The following is a 17716-nucleotide window of genomic DNA, read 5'->3' on the forward strand; positions in this document are numbered from 1 at the left end:
ATACATTGTAGACAGACCCTGTGAGGTGACGTGCTTGCATTTGGAGAAGGGCCATATACCTTCCTAAGAATCTCAAAGATTCAGAACCACTGATGTAAAGTCATTAACATTAGTTAACATTTTTTATGTGGTTATGCTGTGTTAGACGCTTTTTAAAGTACATTCCACGTGTTTATGTTATAATCCTTATAACAGCTAATGGCCCCGTAAGGGAGGTTCCATTATTGGCCCCGTGTCAGCAGTGAGGAAGCCGGGCCCAGAGAGGTGACACCATTTGCCCAAGGTCACACAGCTTCCTAGTGAGGGGCAGAGGCAGGCTCTGAGTAGCGGCGGCCGGCTCCAGAGTCTACATGTTAAACCACTGTGCTGTCCTGCCGTTGTTATAATTTGTGGGGAGGAGATTATGCTGAACTATGTGTACCATTCACTCTCAGCCCTGGTTGTGATCAGAACCACGTGTGAAACTGCATGGCTGTCCTGTGGCGGCTGTTTGTGCAGCAGCTGCTCAGGGAGCGTTTCTCTGTCGAGCACCAGGACTCCACACGTGCTAGTAAGAAGTAGGGAACGTTCCTTCCACTATAACGGTCATCACCATCTTCCAGGAAGCTGGAACTCAGAGAGGCTATAAAGCTTAGCCATAGTCACACAGCTTGGAGGTGGCAGAGCCGGCCCTCCTGCTCACCAGCTGACTCTGGGTCTGCTGTCTATCCTGCTGGGCTCAGGCGATTGGAGGATTTCAGCCCTGGGTGATGGCCACTGGCTGAGACCAGCCAGGGCTTGCTTCACAGGTGCACTGACCAAAGCAGAGGAACAAAGCAGATGCACGGGGTCAGGGCCAGGGTCTTGAGCTGTAACTTTCCATAATCTGTGTCCTCGTTTTTGGGGTCACGATTGGTCCCGGGGGGGGGGCAGGTGGAGCCCACAGGAGTGGGACCTCTGCTGTGTGACAAGGAGACCCTGGACTCAGAGGTCATGATGGCCAGGGTGTGACCCTGCCTGTGGGCTCAGCGGTGTCCTGGCCGGGAGCCTCCCAGGGTTTAGTTTTGGTGGGGGGCAGGAGGGGCAGTGGTTCTTCTTATTACCTCTTAACAGTTTTTCTCTTTCATGTTTCCCTTCCTTGATGGAAGAAGCAGAGAAAGGAACAGGGGTGAAACATGAGTGTTGGGGTGAAGTGCATTTCGCCTTACACCCCAAACCCTCCTGCCCACAGGGTGATTTAGGGGCAAGCCACTTGACCTTGTGGCCCCTTCAAGCCAAGTTTCTTCTAACTGATCAGGGAGCAGTTTTGCATCTTGTAGTCATTTTTGTGTCACATCCATCAAAGGGCAATGACAGTCCTCCCTGAGCTCCCATGACAAACCCCTCTGTCTCCCAGGTTTGATATTTCTGTCATTTCAGATCTAAGCAGCTGAAGTAAGGAACACATCCTATTGTCAGGCTGGGATGGTTGTATTTGGGGGGATGAAGAGGGGAAGGTGGAGAGGGGGGAACCCAGCACACCCACGATCCTGATGCCCAGAGGGTCCCAGCCTTTGGGTTTCTCTTTCCATGGCTCTTCCATGGCTGTTTCCAGTGCCCCAGGCAGGCCCAGATGGGGGTCTGATCGTGTGTGTCCAGAGCCCTAGGTGCGCACTGCCAAACTTCAGTTTCAAATAAACAGAGGGAAGAACTTAACCCCAAAACATGTCTCTTTCATTTGGAAGCCATGAACCACAGCAGCAAGCTTGCAAACTAAATATTTGAAAGATACTTTTTGAAAAATGCCACACAAGACTGAATTTTAAGCTCAAAGTAACAGAGAGTTACAGATTTCTCTATTGCCCCAGATTTTCAAATGGCAAAAACTGCAGGGAAGTAGCAAACGAAAATGACACCTTGATTGCAGTTGGAACCTTTTTTTCCAGGGGGTTCAGAGTGTTATACTTCTACGTAGACTCTAATTATCTTCAGAGCTCCTTATTGAGATAGGGCAGGAACAGTCTTTTCTAATGAGGAGAACTGGGGCATAGAGGAGTTAAGGGGCTGGAATAAGACACAACAGTTATTAGCGGAACTAGGAAAGGAAACAGATCTCTTGACTCAATGGCCGCAATCTTACTGCTGTATGAGTTTTGGGGATCGAAATGAGGGAAGTCCTTATTCCCCAAAACACTTGAATTAGCTTCCTTGTTTCTTTATTTGTAAGTAGTAAATAAACCCATCAAGTTGTTGGGGAAACGTGGCATTATGACATCCTGGCTGTGGTGGGACTGATGGGTGTCAGTCACTCACATAGCAACCCAGCACCCCTTGGTGCAGTCCCATCTCTTGCCTATTCCTGGGGAAATTTGTTCTCTTTTTGGCTATTGGGTGTTCTCAGAGTCAGATGGGGTTGGAGAGCATGAGAGCATATCAGTTAGGAATGCATTTGTCAGCAGGTAAGTGACAGCCCAATTTAGATAGAATGTCTTAAACAAAAAGTGTTTATTTTTCTCACCTAGCAAGAAGGCTGGCAGCAGTCACGGGCAGATATTGTCTTAGTGGTTTCACAGTATCAGGGATGGTATCTCTGATTTTCTTGAACTTTTCCTCATGGTTGCAGGGTAGCTGCTGCAGCTCCAGCTATCACATTCACTTTCAAGGTAGGAAGAGAAGGGTAAGAAGAGTTGCATCATCTATAAACATCCCTTTTTATCAAGAAAATAAAAACCTTTCCAGACCCCCTAGCAGACTTCCACTTATGTCTCATAAGCCACGTGTGTGACATGACCATACTTAACTGCACAGCAGGCAGGGAAAGTACTTAGTTTTTCCTGTCGATGGGAGAGAGGAGGATTGAAAATAGGTGTTGACTGCCATTGGGGGCTTGTAGGAAATGAGTGTGAGAAAATTCATGACTTCCTGATTTAAAAAATGTATCATCCAGTGAATATTCATTCATTCATTCATCCATACATATGTACGAGGGTCTGACAATTAAGTTCGCGAATGCGTCCTAGAAAAAGTGCTATATACCTCATTGCTGAATATCACTACGGTCACTTTTGAAGTACTCCCCTTGGGAAGCTATGCACAGATGCCAGTGCCTACTCCACCCTTCAAAGCAATTTTGGGACTCTTCTATTTTTTTATTTAAAAAAATTTATTATTATTAGTTTCAGGTGTACAAAACAATGCAATAGTTATCCTTTTCACCCCTCACAAAGTGACAACCCCCCCCCACTGCCTCCCCACCCTCGATATCTTACATATCTATTACAATTCCATTGACTCCATTCCTACACTGTACTCCACATCCCATGACTATATATGTGTTTAATTATAGTTGACCTATAATATTATTCAATGGCAGCTTCAGGTATACAGTGCAGTCATCAGGCCTTTATATTGTCCATGAAGTGGTCTCCTTAACAAGACATGAGACCATCTGGCCCCCTAAAAATTATTTACAACATTATTGATTATGTTCCCCAGACTGTCTTTTCTATCCCTGAGGTAATATTGTAGTTATCGATTTATGTTGTCTCGTCCCTTCCCCTTCTCCCTCATCCCCACCCCCGTCCCATCTAGCAACCCTCAGTTTTTGCTCTGTGTCTCTGAGACTATTTCTGTTTACATTACTCATTTATTGAGTTCTTTAGATTCCACATATAAGTGAGATCATATGGTATTTGTCTTTCTCCAACTGACTTATTTCACTTAGCATAATATTCTCTAGGTCCATCCATATCGTTGCAAATGGTACGATTTCATTCTTCTTTATAGCTGAGTAATACTCCATTGTATAAATGTACCACAGTTTCTTAATCCAGTCGTCTACTGATGGGCATTTCAGTTGTTTTCAAGTCTTGGCTATTGTGAATAGCGCTGCAATGAACATAGGGGTGCATATATTTTTTTGAATTAATGTCTTGGGTTTTTCTGGATAAATACCTAAGAGTGGAATTGCTGGGTCATAAGGTAGTTCCATTTCCAGTTTTTTGAGATACCTTCATACTGATTTCCATAGTGGCTGCACCAATCTGCAGTCCCACCAACAGTGCACCAGGGTTCCCTTTTCCCCACAACCTTGCCGGCACTTGTTTGTTGATTTATTGATGATAGCCATTCTGACTGGAGTGAGATGGTATCTCATTAATTTTGGAGCTCTCTTTCTGGAATGGCCATCAGAGCTATTGTCATATTACCCTCGATGTCCTGAATGTCATCCAAGTGGCTTCCTTTCAATATTTCCTTTATCTTCGGGTAAAGAAAGAAGTCATTGGGGGCCAGATCAGGTGAGTAGGGAAGGTGTTCCAATATAGTTATTTGTTTACTGGCTAAAAACTCCCTCACAGACAGTGCCGTGTGAGCTGGTGCATTGTCATGATGCAAGAGCCATGAATTGTTGGTGAAAAGTTCAGGTCGTTTTCGTCTAACTTTTTCTTTTTTTTTTTTTTTCAAAGATTTTTATTGGGGAATTGGGGGGATGGGAACAGTGCTGGGGAGTTGGGGGAAGGGGAACAGACAAGTTGCTGTCGTCCTGCTCCTCAGTCTAGTTGTGGAGGATGTTGCTTCACTGGCCCAAGTTGGCACCATCATTGCGCTCTTCTCTGGCGAGGCAGATCAGTAGCCGGCTTCTGGACGGCCGCTCACTGCGGCTGCTGGCTGCTCACGCTGGCTGCTGGCCACACACGGTAGCCCATGGCAATCCACTGCCACAGGGACTGCAGCCCACGCCGTCGCCGGCGACTCACGGCAGCCCAGCTCCAGGTTGAGCCGTTGTTCAGCATCCTAACCGCAGAGGGCAGTGTCACTGGCCCTCATATGTGGGATCCGAACTGGGGCCCTCTGGCATCCCAAGCGAGTTCTCAACCATCGCGCCACTCGGCCGGCCCTCGTCTAACTTTTTCACGCAGCCTTTTCAGCACTTCCAAATAGTAAACTTGGTTAACTGTTTGTCCAGTTGGTACAAATTCATAATGAATAACTCCTCTGATATCAAAAAAGGTTAGCAACTTTGTTGCAACAAGTTCGCGAATTTAATTGGCAGACCTTTCGTATGTCCAGTACAACCATTTCACAGCTGTGGAAACTGGAGCGGAAGGTTGAGATGCATGTGAGGAGCCTGAAATGGGCCTGGTGAGGGAGGGAAATCGCTTTTAACTCAAACTCTAGCTCAGGTATGAGAGGTTCTACACATTCCCCCCTACGTCCCCGTTTTAGTTTTGGCTTTTAATTGTGTCTAAAGGCACTGAGGAGAGCAGGGAAGTTGTTCTCTGGTCCCCAAGCTGCAGGGTTCTCTACAGGAGGGAGCGAGGGGCCTAGCTGGAAGAGGCAGAGCGGCCCGCCCTTCTCTGTTGGCCTGCCTCCCACTTTCCCGCCTGTCGCTGGGAGGTCCCACTCTCCTTCCCCAGGAGGAGTGTCTGCTGTCATCTGGCTTGCTGTGCCTTTGGTGGTCCTCAGCCCTGGCTCCCAGCTTCCCAGACTTTTCTGACCTGCCCTTTCCTATTCCAGGTTCCCCAAATCTACTGGGAGCTGTCCACCAAGCGGGTCCTGCTGATGGAGTTTGTGGACGGAGGGCAGGTCAACGACAGAGACTACATGGAGAGGAACAATATTGATGTCAACCAGGTGAGGCTGAGCGCTCACAGCTGCTGTGCAGGGGACACGGGTTTGCTTGGGGCTGCCCAGCAAAGGCAGGTGTGTCCAGGTGCGGTCTCCCTGCCTGGAAATGGGGGCTGCTGTCTGAACAGTGATGAAGGCACTGAGCACGAAGCATCATTCCAGGTCATCTCGTACAACCCTCTGCCCTGTCTCCTAAGGCTGAGGTTGGCAGCATGCAGGAGGGTGCAGGCACATGCTGGTAGCCCTTCCTTGCAGCTCCTGCCCAGACAAGTGATTACCATCTGCCTTCTTGTCCTATCCAAGCTCCACAGGGCTGAGCGACCACAGAGAACAATGATGTGGAATCCATGTGATTTGATCCTTCTGCCTCTTGGAGCCTGGACACAACCGCCTCCCTTTTCCTGCCCTCCCCACTCCCTGCACTCCCCAGAGGTCAAGGTGTCAGGCCGAAAGGGGACAGCAGTGGACAACTGTTTCCACTTTGTAGGAACAGGACAAAAGGGGCTTCTGTCTTCCACCTCCCACTCCCATTGGTCTCAGGGAAAGCTGGCCACTGGGGTGGGGCCTGTACCCCATTTTCTTCTTTGTCGCCATAGGGCCCCACAGGTAGGGGTGGAGTTGTACTTTTTCCACAACGTTTGTAGTTTTCACAGTCCCTGCTGTGTCCTAGATGTGAGAGTTCACAGGAGAACCAGACATAATTCCCTTCCTTAAGGAGCTCACAGCCTAGCATTGGAGTAGATAGATATACAGCTATTGGGCTTTCCTGGAAGAGTTCTGCTTGGTGGGGAAAGGATAAGAGTACTGCTGTTCTTTTTTTTTCTTTTAAAGATTTTTATTGGGGAATTGGGGGAAGGGGAACAGACTAGTTGCTGTCCTTCCATTTTTCAGTCTAGTTGTGGAGGACGCCGCCCCACTGGCCCAAGTTGGCACCATCATTGCGCTCTTCCCGGGCGAGGCAGATCAGTCGCCGGCTTCTGGACGGCCGCTCACAGGGGCTGCTGGCTGCTCATACTGGCTGCTGGCTACACATGGTAGCCCATGGCAGCCCACCTGCAGTAGCTGGTGACTCAGGGCAGCCCAGCTCCAGGTTGAGCTGTTGTTCAGCATCTGAGCTGTAGAGGGCAGTGTCACTGGCCTTCTTATGTGGGATCCGAACCGGGGCCCTCTGGAATCCCAAGCCAGCTCTTAACCAACATGCCACTCGGCCGGCCCAAGAGTACTGCTGTTCTAATAACCCTCCACTTTACAGACGGGGAGAAAAGCTCAGAGAGCGGGCACATATCTTCCCCAGTGTCGCTGGGCCAGTCGCACAGTCTGGGGCCTCTGACTGCTTCCCTCCCTGCGGGCTTCCAGGAGGGGCCTGGGGAAGTGTCTGGGCAGGGCTGCCTGCAGAGGAGGGAGAAGACCTGTTTGCCCACCTCTACCCCTGCTGGTTGGGGTGAGGGTGTCCTGCATCTAGCCAGGGATCCCTTTGACCACCAGGACCCTTGGGTACAAAGTCTTTGGCGCTAGTGGAAGAAGGGGAGAGGGGAATGGAGAGGAGAGAAGGGAAGGGAGGTCACCTCCGGATTTTCTTCAACAGCCTTAAAGGGAAGCCAGGTCTCTCTGCCTGCTGATCAGATCAGGAAAGATCCCAGAGGCTTTACACTCCCCTGCCACCTGCTGGGTTACTGGCACTTAGTTACCACCACTAGGGTGGGATTTTCATTCTGACAGCAACCCCAAATCCATTAATCTCTTTGGACCCAGTGAGCCCAGGGCTGTAATGGTGTTTAATCAGAGGCAGCTTTGATTTCAGAGACAAGTACAAACAAAGATGTGCTCTGGTGTGGCTGCTTGCTGGTGGCTGAGCAAGGTGCTGGGAGGCAGCTCAGGCAGCTGGGCTGAAGGTGGCAGGGGGGAGCTGGGACAGGGAGGTGCCCTCTGAGGGCCTGGGCTCATCTCTCTCTGCCCCCAACCCTCTTTAATAGCCGTGCAGCTAAGGCCAGTGTTCTGTGCAGGGCAGACCCTCCGTGGATATCCTGCGAGTTCATGGACAGGTAAATAAGCCAGCCTCATGCCCTGGGTTGGCCTCTGTGAGGCAGGGCTGGGTTAGAGTGCTGGTTTTCTCTGGACATGCATAGTTCTGCAAGCTGATATCAGAGTTATTTGGGAAAAACAATAACAATAACAACAATTATCATAAGCAAGTAATATGTACCAAGCATGTGACACATATAACCTCCACTCCTTGACAAGGATATATTTTTAACTCCATTGGCAGATGAGAGAGCTAAAGCTCAGAGAGGTAAACGACTTATCCAACATCACACAGTTAGCAGAGGCAGAGCCGGGATTTGAACCCAGGTCTGTGTGACTTCAAAGTCCTTATTCCTCCACCTTCTCCGTCTCCCTCCCAGGGCTTTGCGTTGGGCTGCAGTGACACCTGGAGCCACCTGGTCGATGGCCACATCAGTGACTCCTTGAGCAAGGAGCTGGAGTGCTGACTGAGAAGCTTTGCCCAGCCCCCATCCCCTATGGCCCACCCCGACACTATCTAAAGGCAACCCTTCTTTCTCTAGCTTCCGTCAAGTCTCCTTGTATCCATTTCATACAAACATTGTTCCGTTTGATAGAGATGGGAGGACTAGCTGAGTTAGGGAGTGAGCAGGCTTAGCACAACGCCTAGCATGTGGTGAGCACTCCCAAGTTGTTTGCTTGTTGATTTGATTGTTGATTTCATTATTATCATCTTGAGCCCTTTCCTCCTTTATCCCGTTTTACCATGAACATTTACCAGCTGCCTGACTCCCTGTGCCAGGCCCTTTCTGCGTGGTAACCTTAGGAGGGAGGTTTTATTGTCTTCACTTTCCAGATGAAGAATCAGAGAGGGAAAGGTAACTTACGTAAGGTCCCAGATCTTAATGGTACACCTTGGTGAGTTTTCATGTGGATACACCATGTAATCACCAGCCAGGTAAAGATACAAGTCATTTCTAACTCCCTGGCAGGCTCCCTTGTGTCCCATCCCCGTTGATACCCTCACCCTGGCCAAAGACCAGAGCTATGGCTCTTCTGACTTCGGTCGCAGGTAACTTTCGTTTATTACTGAACTTCATGTAAGTGGAGTCATACAGTATATAGCCTTTTGGGTCTGGCATCTTTTTTTTTAAAGATTTTTTTATTGGGGAATTGGGGGGATGGGAACAGTGCTGGGGAATTGGGGGAAGGGGAACAGACAAGTTGCTGTCGTTTTTTTTGTTCTTCAGTCTAGTTGTGGAGGACGTTGCTTCACTGGCCCAAGTTGGCACCATCATTGCGCTCTTCTCCGGCGAGGCAGATCAGTCGCCGGCTTCTGGACGGCTGCTCACTGCGGCTGCTGGCCGCTCACGCTGGCTGCTGGCTACATACGGTAGCCCATGGCAACCCACTGCAGCAGAGGCTGCAGCCTACGCCTTCGCAGGCGACTCATGGCAGCCCAGCTCCAGGTTGAGCTGTTGTTCAGCATCTTAGCTGTAGAGGGCAGTGTCACTGGCCCTCATATGTGGGATCCGAACCGGAGCCCTCTGGCGTCCCAAGCCAGCTCATAACCATCACGCCACTTGGCCGGCTCGGGTCTGGCATCTTTGTCATCAGTCAGCTGTGGGTCTTTTTTGGAAGCTCTGTTTTCTTCCATTGGTCTCTTGGTCTAGCCTTAGAATAACATCACACTGTTTTAATTCCTTAGGAATCCCTAAGGAATCAGTGACTTAATCCCATGCCCCTGGCTTTTAGGATTGGCATGACCCAGGAAGCTCTTGGTATTCTGAGATGATGCCTTTAAATAGCTCCACAGAAACCTCTGGCTGGACATGGGGCCATGGGCTATGTGTGCTACTGTGTAGTCTCTCACCATTGGTGATGCTGGGAGTAGACTAGCAATAGGCCCTACTAGATTGCAGAAATCAATCTATTATATCTCTTACCAACAAGTATCAAAGCCATAGGCCTCTTGGAAGACCGGTGATGGTGATGGTGGTGGTGATGGTGGTGGTGGCGGTGGCGATGGTGGTGATGGCAGTGGCGGATGGTGGTGGTGGCGGTGGTGATGGTGGTGGCGGCGGTGGTGTGTGCGCTTGCGTGTGTGCACACGCCGAGCATGAAAGCCTCCAGGTTACTGAAAGTTTCTAACAGGCTTCTGAGGTTCTGAAGTCTCCCTAGGACTGTGGGACTCGGAGCCTGTCCCTGTAGTGACTCTCCCTCCTAAGAACAGCCTGGCTGTGTTTGTTTTTTGGGGAGGGAAGTACAAGGGACAGATAGGAGTGACAGGGGCAAAGAACTCACCCCAAATCCTGGGGGTAGTGGCATCTTGGCTGCTACAAGCTGATGACTCAGCTGGAAGGTGGGGCTCGACAGACGGAGTGGCTCTAGAAGGAATTGCTCTTGAGATGGGTTAGTGATAGCTCCAGACGCCTCCAACCACTTTTTGAGTCATCCTCACTCCACTTTGTAGAAGCCCCTTACCTCACAGCATCCCAGCCCAGCTGGGCCTAATGTGTGAGGGCCTTAAGACCAGTTCCTGATAGACAGCATCCAGTTCCCGATAGACTCTGGCAAGGAAACACCAGATTAGGAGGCAAGATACCAGATTCCAGCTCCATCTCTGCCAATGGCTCACTGTGTGACCTTGGACAAATCACTGCTTGTCTCTGGGCCTCAGTTTTCTTATTGAAGGTTTTGGATTAACTGGACTCTAAGGGTACGTCCTGCTTGGATATTTTAGAGAGCAATGATTCTCAGCTTGCTGGGAGCTAGGACTTGAGCCATCTATTTCAAAATCACCAGGGAGCTTATTTAACAATGCAGATTCCTGGGTCCCACCCCAAATGTACTAATCAGAATCTGGGCAGAAAAGGTTGAGGGGGTTGCAAGAATCTGCATGTTTCACAAACTCTCCAGGTGGTTCAGATACTCACTGAAGTTCAGGAAACACCTGCCATGAGGCCGGAGGGTCTGGGCCCCTCTGCTGTTGTCCACCCACCCTTGGGCAGGAGGCAGCCCTGCCCAGTTGTCTTCACCCGCCCAGGGAGCGCTGGGCCGTGGGGAGCCAGCAGCCTGTGGCAGCTTTCGTTTGTTTGTGTGTTTGAGCCCAGAAACAGATATTACTGAGGGCCTGACCCAATGATCATATTTGCCAGTCACTTTAAGAGCTGGTGACAGTAACTGTCATTGATTTCATTAAAAGTAAAGGTCGTGTGGGAGCCCGCGTTTCTGGGCTGGATGGAGCCTCCTCGAACCACAGGATGACTATTGATTGCAGGACCTTTATCGAAGGTTAATTGGATTTCAGTGAGTATGTATTTAAGACCCCGCCTCGACGAAGGCCCAATTGAATTTGCGTGAAATTAGCAGAGAGAAAGGTGACGAAGTCTGGAATTTGGGGTTGGCAGAGATGGGGACTGGAGGCCTGGTGGGCAGACATCTGCAGGGTGTGAAGAATGGTGATGGGTGCAGGGATGGGCTCTTGCAAAGATGCCAGCCTTTTTGTCCCAGAAGCCTGGGTGACAGCCGGGGTCGTGCCGTGGTCATTATTTGGCCTTTGAGTCAGTCCTCTGTCCTAGGATGGCCCTCCTGGTGTGTGGTGTGGCCTCCAGAGCCTGACATCTTTTTATCTCCTCATAGGGTAAATCTCATCTTCTGTCAGGGTCTGGAGGGGAGCTAGGGGGTTAGCTCTTCCTTTGAAAGTCTTTCCACTAATCCTCCTTTCCCAGGCCCCCAACTCCTGATTTCAGAGGTGCCAGGGGCCTCTCTGGGCTCAGAGAAAGCAAACAGCAAGCTCCCATCGCTGGCTTAGGGCTCCCTGTTGTCGAGCCTGCTAAGTCACTTCTCAGTAGCTGTCTGTCCCCTCCACCCCAATCTTGCCAATCGCGTGTCGGCAGTTCAGGGCCCTTCTACTCTCTTCGTTATGGTAGGGTCTTTGCCTTTGTTTCTTTTTGAGTCTTTTTAGTTGGGTTGGTGAGGGAGTGGAGTCAGTGCATGGGTTTAATCTTCCACGGTCAGCCCGAAGCTGTTTTTCATTCCAGTCACTTTAAAATTCATTCTGTGTCACTGTAGGAGCAGTGAAAGGGCTTCAAATGTATTTTCCAGCAAACGTCTATCGAGCACCTACTACGCGCAGTTGCTGCATATAATGCTACAGGAGAGGTGTGGACAGGGTGGGAGAAGTGGGGCTGCGTAAGGCCTTACCCATGCTGGGTGCCGTGGTGGGAGGGGCAGAGGACTTCCCAGGGGGCACCTGGGGTTGTCTGGCTCCGCCATGTCTGGCCAGGTGTCCTTGGGAAAGTTACTTAAACTCTGAATGTGAGTCCCTCATCTATACAGTTGGAGTGATAACTATACTTACTTCACAGGGTCATTGTGCAGACTGTGCACATTGTGAAATTCTGTAAAATAAATAAATAACTAAGTCGTTCATAATTCATGAGGTTATTATTCACAGAGGCATGCCTTCCTGCATAGAATCTTGGAGAATCTTCTTTGCTCTCCTCCTGTCCACCTGCCTCTGTTTGTGAGTGATGGTCATCGACTGAGCGCATGGCAACTGACCCCCGTGCCCCATCTCCTTAGATTTTTCCCTTATCCTCCCACATCACCAAGGACTGAGTAAGACTCAGTCTACCTTTTTTTTTTTTTAAGATTTTTTTTTAAATTAAGTGTGTTTTTCCAGGACCCATGAGCTCCCAGTCAAGTAGTTGTTTCAGTCTAGTTGTGGAGGGCGCAGCTCATCGTGGCCCATGTGGGGATCGAACTGGCAACCTTGGTGTTATGAGCACTGCACTCTAACCAACTGAGTTGACCAGATGTTTACTTACGCCCCAAGATGTTTACTTTTCGCTTAGCACCATCACTCAGCCCTGCCTGGGCCTCTCTGGCTCTGGGGTGGAAGGTGCTCAGAAGCCCGGGGAAGAGAAGCTGTAGATGCATGCGGACCCCAGCTACTAAAATCACCGGGAAGAGAACACCTCCCATCATGCACCCCTCCATGCCCAAGTCTCAAGAGGCTCAGGGATGGCAGAGGGGCCGCCGGGTGCACAAAATGAGTTCCTGGAGATTCGTCTCCCCGACAGCAGGGTTGGCAGGAGTGGGAACCAGCGTTGCTCTGGACGTGGCCTTTCCGGATCGGGTGCTGGCTCTGCTACTTACCCGCCATGACTCCTTGGTGGAGCTAGTCGCTCTGCGGAAGCCCCAGTTTCCGTGGTCAAGGGGGGCACAAGAGCAACCCGAAGGACTGTTTGATGGTTGAAACATGAAGCCCCGGGCAGGGTGCCCACAGTACATGCTCAGCACATGTTGCTATTATGCTGGAATTCCAGCCCTCGGCTCCCCTGTGGTGCTAGCAGGAAATATCCATCAGAGGAAGGGGAAATGTAGGGAAGAAACCCTTTGCGCATTTTTCATATTGGCCCCAAGTAAGGTGGAAGATGTGGAAATATCTCTTTGGAGTGAGTTGTTGCCCGAGGTAGGAAATGTCAGATGTCAACACCTGTCCCTCCCGTCTCTGTGCCTTCTGATAGTCATGGCCCTGGGGAGCCACGCCTAGTCCCTCATGGTAGCCATGGCTTTGTGAGTCTGTCTGGCCAGGAGACCTGAGGAGCCCTTACTGGCCTCGTGGACACTCCATGCCCTGGCTCTCAGGCGATGTCCTGGTTCAGGCCTCACCTGGAGAGGCTTTCACCAAGCTCCTAGAAACCCCTACATTATAGCGTTATCCTTCCAGCTTCCTGTACTTGACTCAGCACCTCTGCGTTCTTCCTCATTATCTCTCCCAACACCATGTGTGACTGGAGCGGTGCCAGTGTCTTCACGTCCAGGGACTTCATCTCAGCATTTGCTAGTCCAAGACTGACCTGCTTTGTGAATAGATGTGGCCTTGTGCTGGGCAGCAGCAAGTAACCCGAGGTTTATATATCCCAGGGTTGGGTCCTGGGGATAGAGATGGTGGGGGTGGGGGTGGGGGAGAGGCACATGCTCTAGGGCTGTGGGCTGGTCTCATCTTTCTGGCCATTGTTCCGTCTAGGGAAGGCTGGGCAGAAACCGGGGGAAGGGCAAAGGGGGGGTTGAATTATTAACCTCCTAATACTTACTATCGGGCTACTTATGTGATTTTTTTAGCTGAGCCATCCTGCCACCTGTTGGCAGTTTAGCGGCAGCTCAGCTCGGGCCGGGACTCGAACCGCTGTTGCTCAGAGCTCACACTCTTGAGCGAGCTCTTAACCAACTGAGCCACTCGGCCGGCCTTCAATGTGATTCTTAATATCCTGTGACACCAGCCTTCTATTTCTTTCAGAGATCTTGGCCTTGTTTCCATGACACGCCCCAAGAACATAAATAGACTTTCCATTGGGGGTGGGAATCACTTAACCTATGCAATTATAGAATAATTAAAATACTTTCAGGCAATTCAAAATGTAAGAAAAATCCAAAACTAAGTCTGATTTTAAATATTATTTACTAAATTAATTCTTTACTGTTTTATAGATCCCCGCCCCCCCCCCCCACACACACACACACTGTTAGAGAGTAAAGGCATTGCGTAATTACTGAAATCACTTATGTGAGAGGCACATTCTTTTTACAGGGAACAATGAAAAGAATCGTCACTGACTTTTGTCCTCAACATCGCTGTACTGGGGCTTTAGTTAATAGTGTGTTTTTCATTAGACAGACAGCCCTGGATATCCCACTGAGACTCTTTTCCCCAAATGCAATGCCTTCTTGGATGTCATGGGGGACCTTCAGAGGGTTTTGGCGCCGCCCCTGCCTCCAGGCAGGAGTCTCCCTGTAAGTAAAGAGTGGGGCTGTCCTGGCCATGGGGAACTCGCTCCCGGGAGCCAGGCCACCTGGGCTTGGGTCCTGGCTTCACTAACTGCTGCCCAGGTGACTAAACTTCTCCCCCCTGTTGTATCTCACTTCCTTCACCTGTTCACTGCAGAGCGTGCTTTCGAGTCCATGTAAAGTGCCTGGAACTGTGCCTGGCACAGAGCGTTAGCTGTTACCATTCTAAAAAGGTGGCACTTCCTGTCTTCATGCACATGCCACCATGAACAGGGCAAGGGGCAGCCTTAGGGGAATTGAGTAGACAGTTTTCCAAAGAAGACATACTAATAATGGCCGAGAGGCACATGAAAAGGTACTCAACGTCAGTAATCAAGGAAGTGAAAATAAAAACCACAATGAGAGATCACCACCTACCTGTTAGAATGGCTTTTATCGAAAAGACAGGAGAGAAGTGTTGGTGAGGATGTGGAGAAAATGGAACCCACGTGGACTATGGTGGGATTTACACTGGTGCAGCCATTCTGAAAAACAAGATGGAAATTCCTCAAAAAATTAAAAATAGGACTACCATATGATCCAGCCATCTCACTTCTGGTTATATATATCCGGAGGAAACAAAATCAGTATCTTGAAGAGATATCTGCAGCTCCATGTTCACAGCAGCATTATTTTCAATTGTTTGTTCTTAATCACAAGACATAGCCAAAGCATAATATTATGGAAGTGGTGGGAGAGGGGGTTGTGTGCCCAGCGATGGCCTTAGGTCTCTCCTGGGAAACAATGTCTCTGTGAGGGCTGGCTGTCTTTTTCTGGGCAAGTGGGTCCCCAGAGACTATTTAGTGCAACTCTGACAGAGGTAAAGAAAAATTAGCCCAAATTTAGAAATAAGGCCAGGAGTGTGCAGTGTGTTTTTTTAAGTCATTCTTCAGCATTGTTCAACCAGCCACCCAAGGATCTTTTAATATCTAGGGGAATGTGCTTTTGTTAGACTGTGCTATTGACAATTAATTAAGGACTCAGCCTGCAGCCATACGTCAACCTGTAGATCTTATCTGGTAGAGATGCAAATAATTTCTGCCCATCAGAAAAGATAACCCCGAAGGTTATGATTTCCTTCTTGCCCTGTAAGACAAGAACCAGTTTTGTATCTAATCCAGGAATCGTAGGCTCTTGTTTTGTTTAAACCGCTCATAAACACCCAACCCCTCAAAATTCTCTTTGAACCAGCTCTGCCTTCATAGTTGCTTATTTATTGATGAGCTAAATAATCTTTGACACATGTTCATTCTGCATTTTTGTAGGAGGGTTGTGTTTTTAACTTTGAGAATTACCCCTTCGTGGTGATACTAGGTATATTTTTTTCCCCAAAGTTTAAAACAATAAGCTGCCACATTACAAATAAACAAACATGTTTGTGTGTCTTAGAGTGTAGTGTATAAAGTGCTTTCCCACACGTGGTCACATTTTGACCTTGAATCTCAGGGTTGACCTGTGAGGAAGTGGAGCAGGTGGGGTTAGATCCACTTAACAGCGAAGGGAACTTAGACCCAGATTGAGAAGGGAGGGGACGCGTCCCCCAGGTCACCCACACCCTAAGTGGCAGTACCGAGGTGGCTCCAGAGGGAAGCTGAGTCCATCAGCTGGTTCTCCCTCCTGTCTCTGTCTTGCGCACCTGCCTATCCTGGTGAAATCTGGTGAAAATGAACATCAGAAACAGCCCTAGATGGAAAGACACGCTGTTAGGGGCCGCCGGATAGGGTGTGACCTGGGGAAGGCTGCTCTGGTGGCTTTGCTCGTGTGTATGAGCTGCAGTTGGCAGCACCTCCTCCTCCTCCTCCTCTGGCGGCAGCAGCAGCAGTTCACTCTCATGGGCCAGAGCTCCCCAATCCTGAGTCCCCAGACCCCTAGGGGCCATCTTTCAATGCAGTAATAGGGGGCCCAGAGCGATTAGCAATATTGCAGAAAGCTTAAGGGAAATCATACATCTCCCCATGACAGGCCTGCCCAGACTAAATGAAATGTCATTTCTTTCTCTGCTTTTGGCTGGAATTCCGTCAGCTCAGTCTGGCTGCAGTGCTTATCTTGGGCTGATCAGGAACCCTGATTGGACCTATACGCGTCCTTGACAAATAAAAATGAATTATTACTTAATAAATGCAATTGGTTTGGCAAACACAGCGTTTCGGGCCATGGCTGCACGGAGCGCCAAAGAGCCTAACAAGAGGGGTTCTCGGGGCACAGAGGTGGGGTCTCAGCACCAGCTCTGGCTGGTGGGGCCCCTCTCTGAGGAAACAGAAGATGGTGGCCCTGGGACACCTGATGTCTCAGCCTGAGTCTGAGAACCTGACACGGGGCAAAGTCCTGCTCCGAATGCCAATGGACACTGAGTACAGGGCATTCGTTTCACCCGAGGGGAAGGGCAGGCGCTGGAGAGCTGGTGTGGGAGCAGGACAGTGTGACATAGGATAAGTTGTCAGGACTTTCAACAACCGCTTTAACCCTGGTTTCTTCATCTGTTACAAAAAGGACAATGCAACCTAGTCTGCCGCCCTCCCAGGAGTGTCACAGGCAATCAGCAACAACAGGAACAACGCTCAGGGGTCCCAATTCTCATCTACCCCTGCGGTAGCCCTTGAGAGCGGTGCTGTCATTATTTCTGTTTGACTGAAGCTGAGAGTATATGCAACTTGTTTCAAGTCACAAAGTTCAATTGAGAAGTTCAGAAGTTGGTGGGGGCCAGTACAGAACAGGGGATACTCGAAGGCTGGGTCACATCTGGTTTGAATCCTGGCACTACCTGTTTCTCGCCACGTACTCTGGGGAAGTGAAATCTCGATGAGGCTCATAATTTGACCCACTCTTTGGGCTGTTAATAAGCATGGCAGTTATTGTTACTAAAGTAGGTTATTCTTGATGATTTATTTTGCGGCCAATTATAATTGATTAGGATTCAGAGGAGATGAATGGGGTTAGGGTAAGCATCCGAGGCGGGAACCATGGCATCCCCAAAACACATGGAGAGACAAGGGTTTCACTTATGTTGAAGGTGGAGCCCTACATTCACATGTTTGGCCTGTTCCAGGCAAGTGGCTACGTAATAAAGCCAGTCTATAGTATGTAAATTATTCCTCAATAAAACTGTTTAGCAAAATAGAGCCAGTCCCTGCCTTCTTTGGAGTTTATGATAGTGGGCTAGATGGTCATTAATCAAATAATGATACAAATAGTGTGCCAGTGCCATGAAAGAAAAGCGCAGCATTCTGTGAGCGAGTATAGAGAACACCATCTAGCCTGGGAGGCCAGGGAAGACTTCCTCAGGAAGGTGACGCTG

General features: G+C 49.5%; 1 protein-coding gene across 4 annotated transcripts in view; it reads left to right on the forward strand.

Moving 5' to 3' along the window:
* Positions 1-17716, forward strand: part of ADCK1 (aarF domain containing kinase 1) — a 137256-nt gene that overhangs the window by 108443 nt on the left and 11097 nt on the right. For all 4 annotated transcript variants that reach the window (XM_019646266.1, XM_019646269.1, XM_019646268.1 and 1 more), the window contains one exon: positions 5476-5592. In XM_019646266.1, the coding sequence (XP_019501811.1) occupies positions 5476-5592 (117 nt within the window). The remainder of the gene's footprint in view (positions 1-5475; positions 5593-17716) is intronic.

The sequence above is a fragment of the Hipposideros armiger genome, unplaced genomic scaffold, assembly GCF_001890085.2.
Source record: "Hipposideros armiger isolate ML-2016 unplaced genomic scaffold, ASM189008v1 scaffold_99, whole genome shotgun sequence".
Lineage (NCBI taxonomy): Eukaryota > Metazoa > Chordata > Mammalia > Chiroptera > Hipposideridae > Hipposideros > Hipposideros armiger.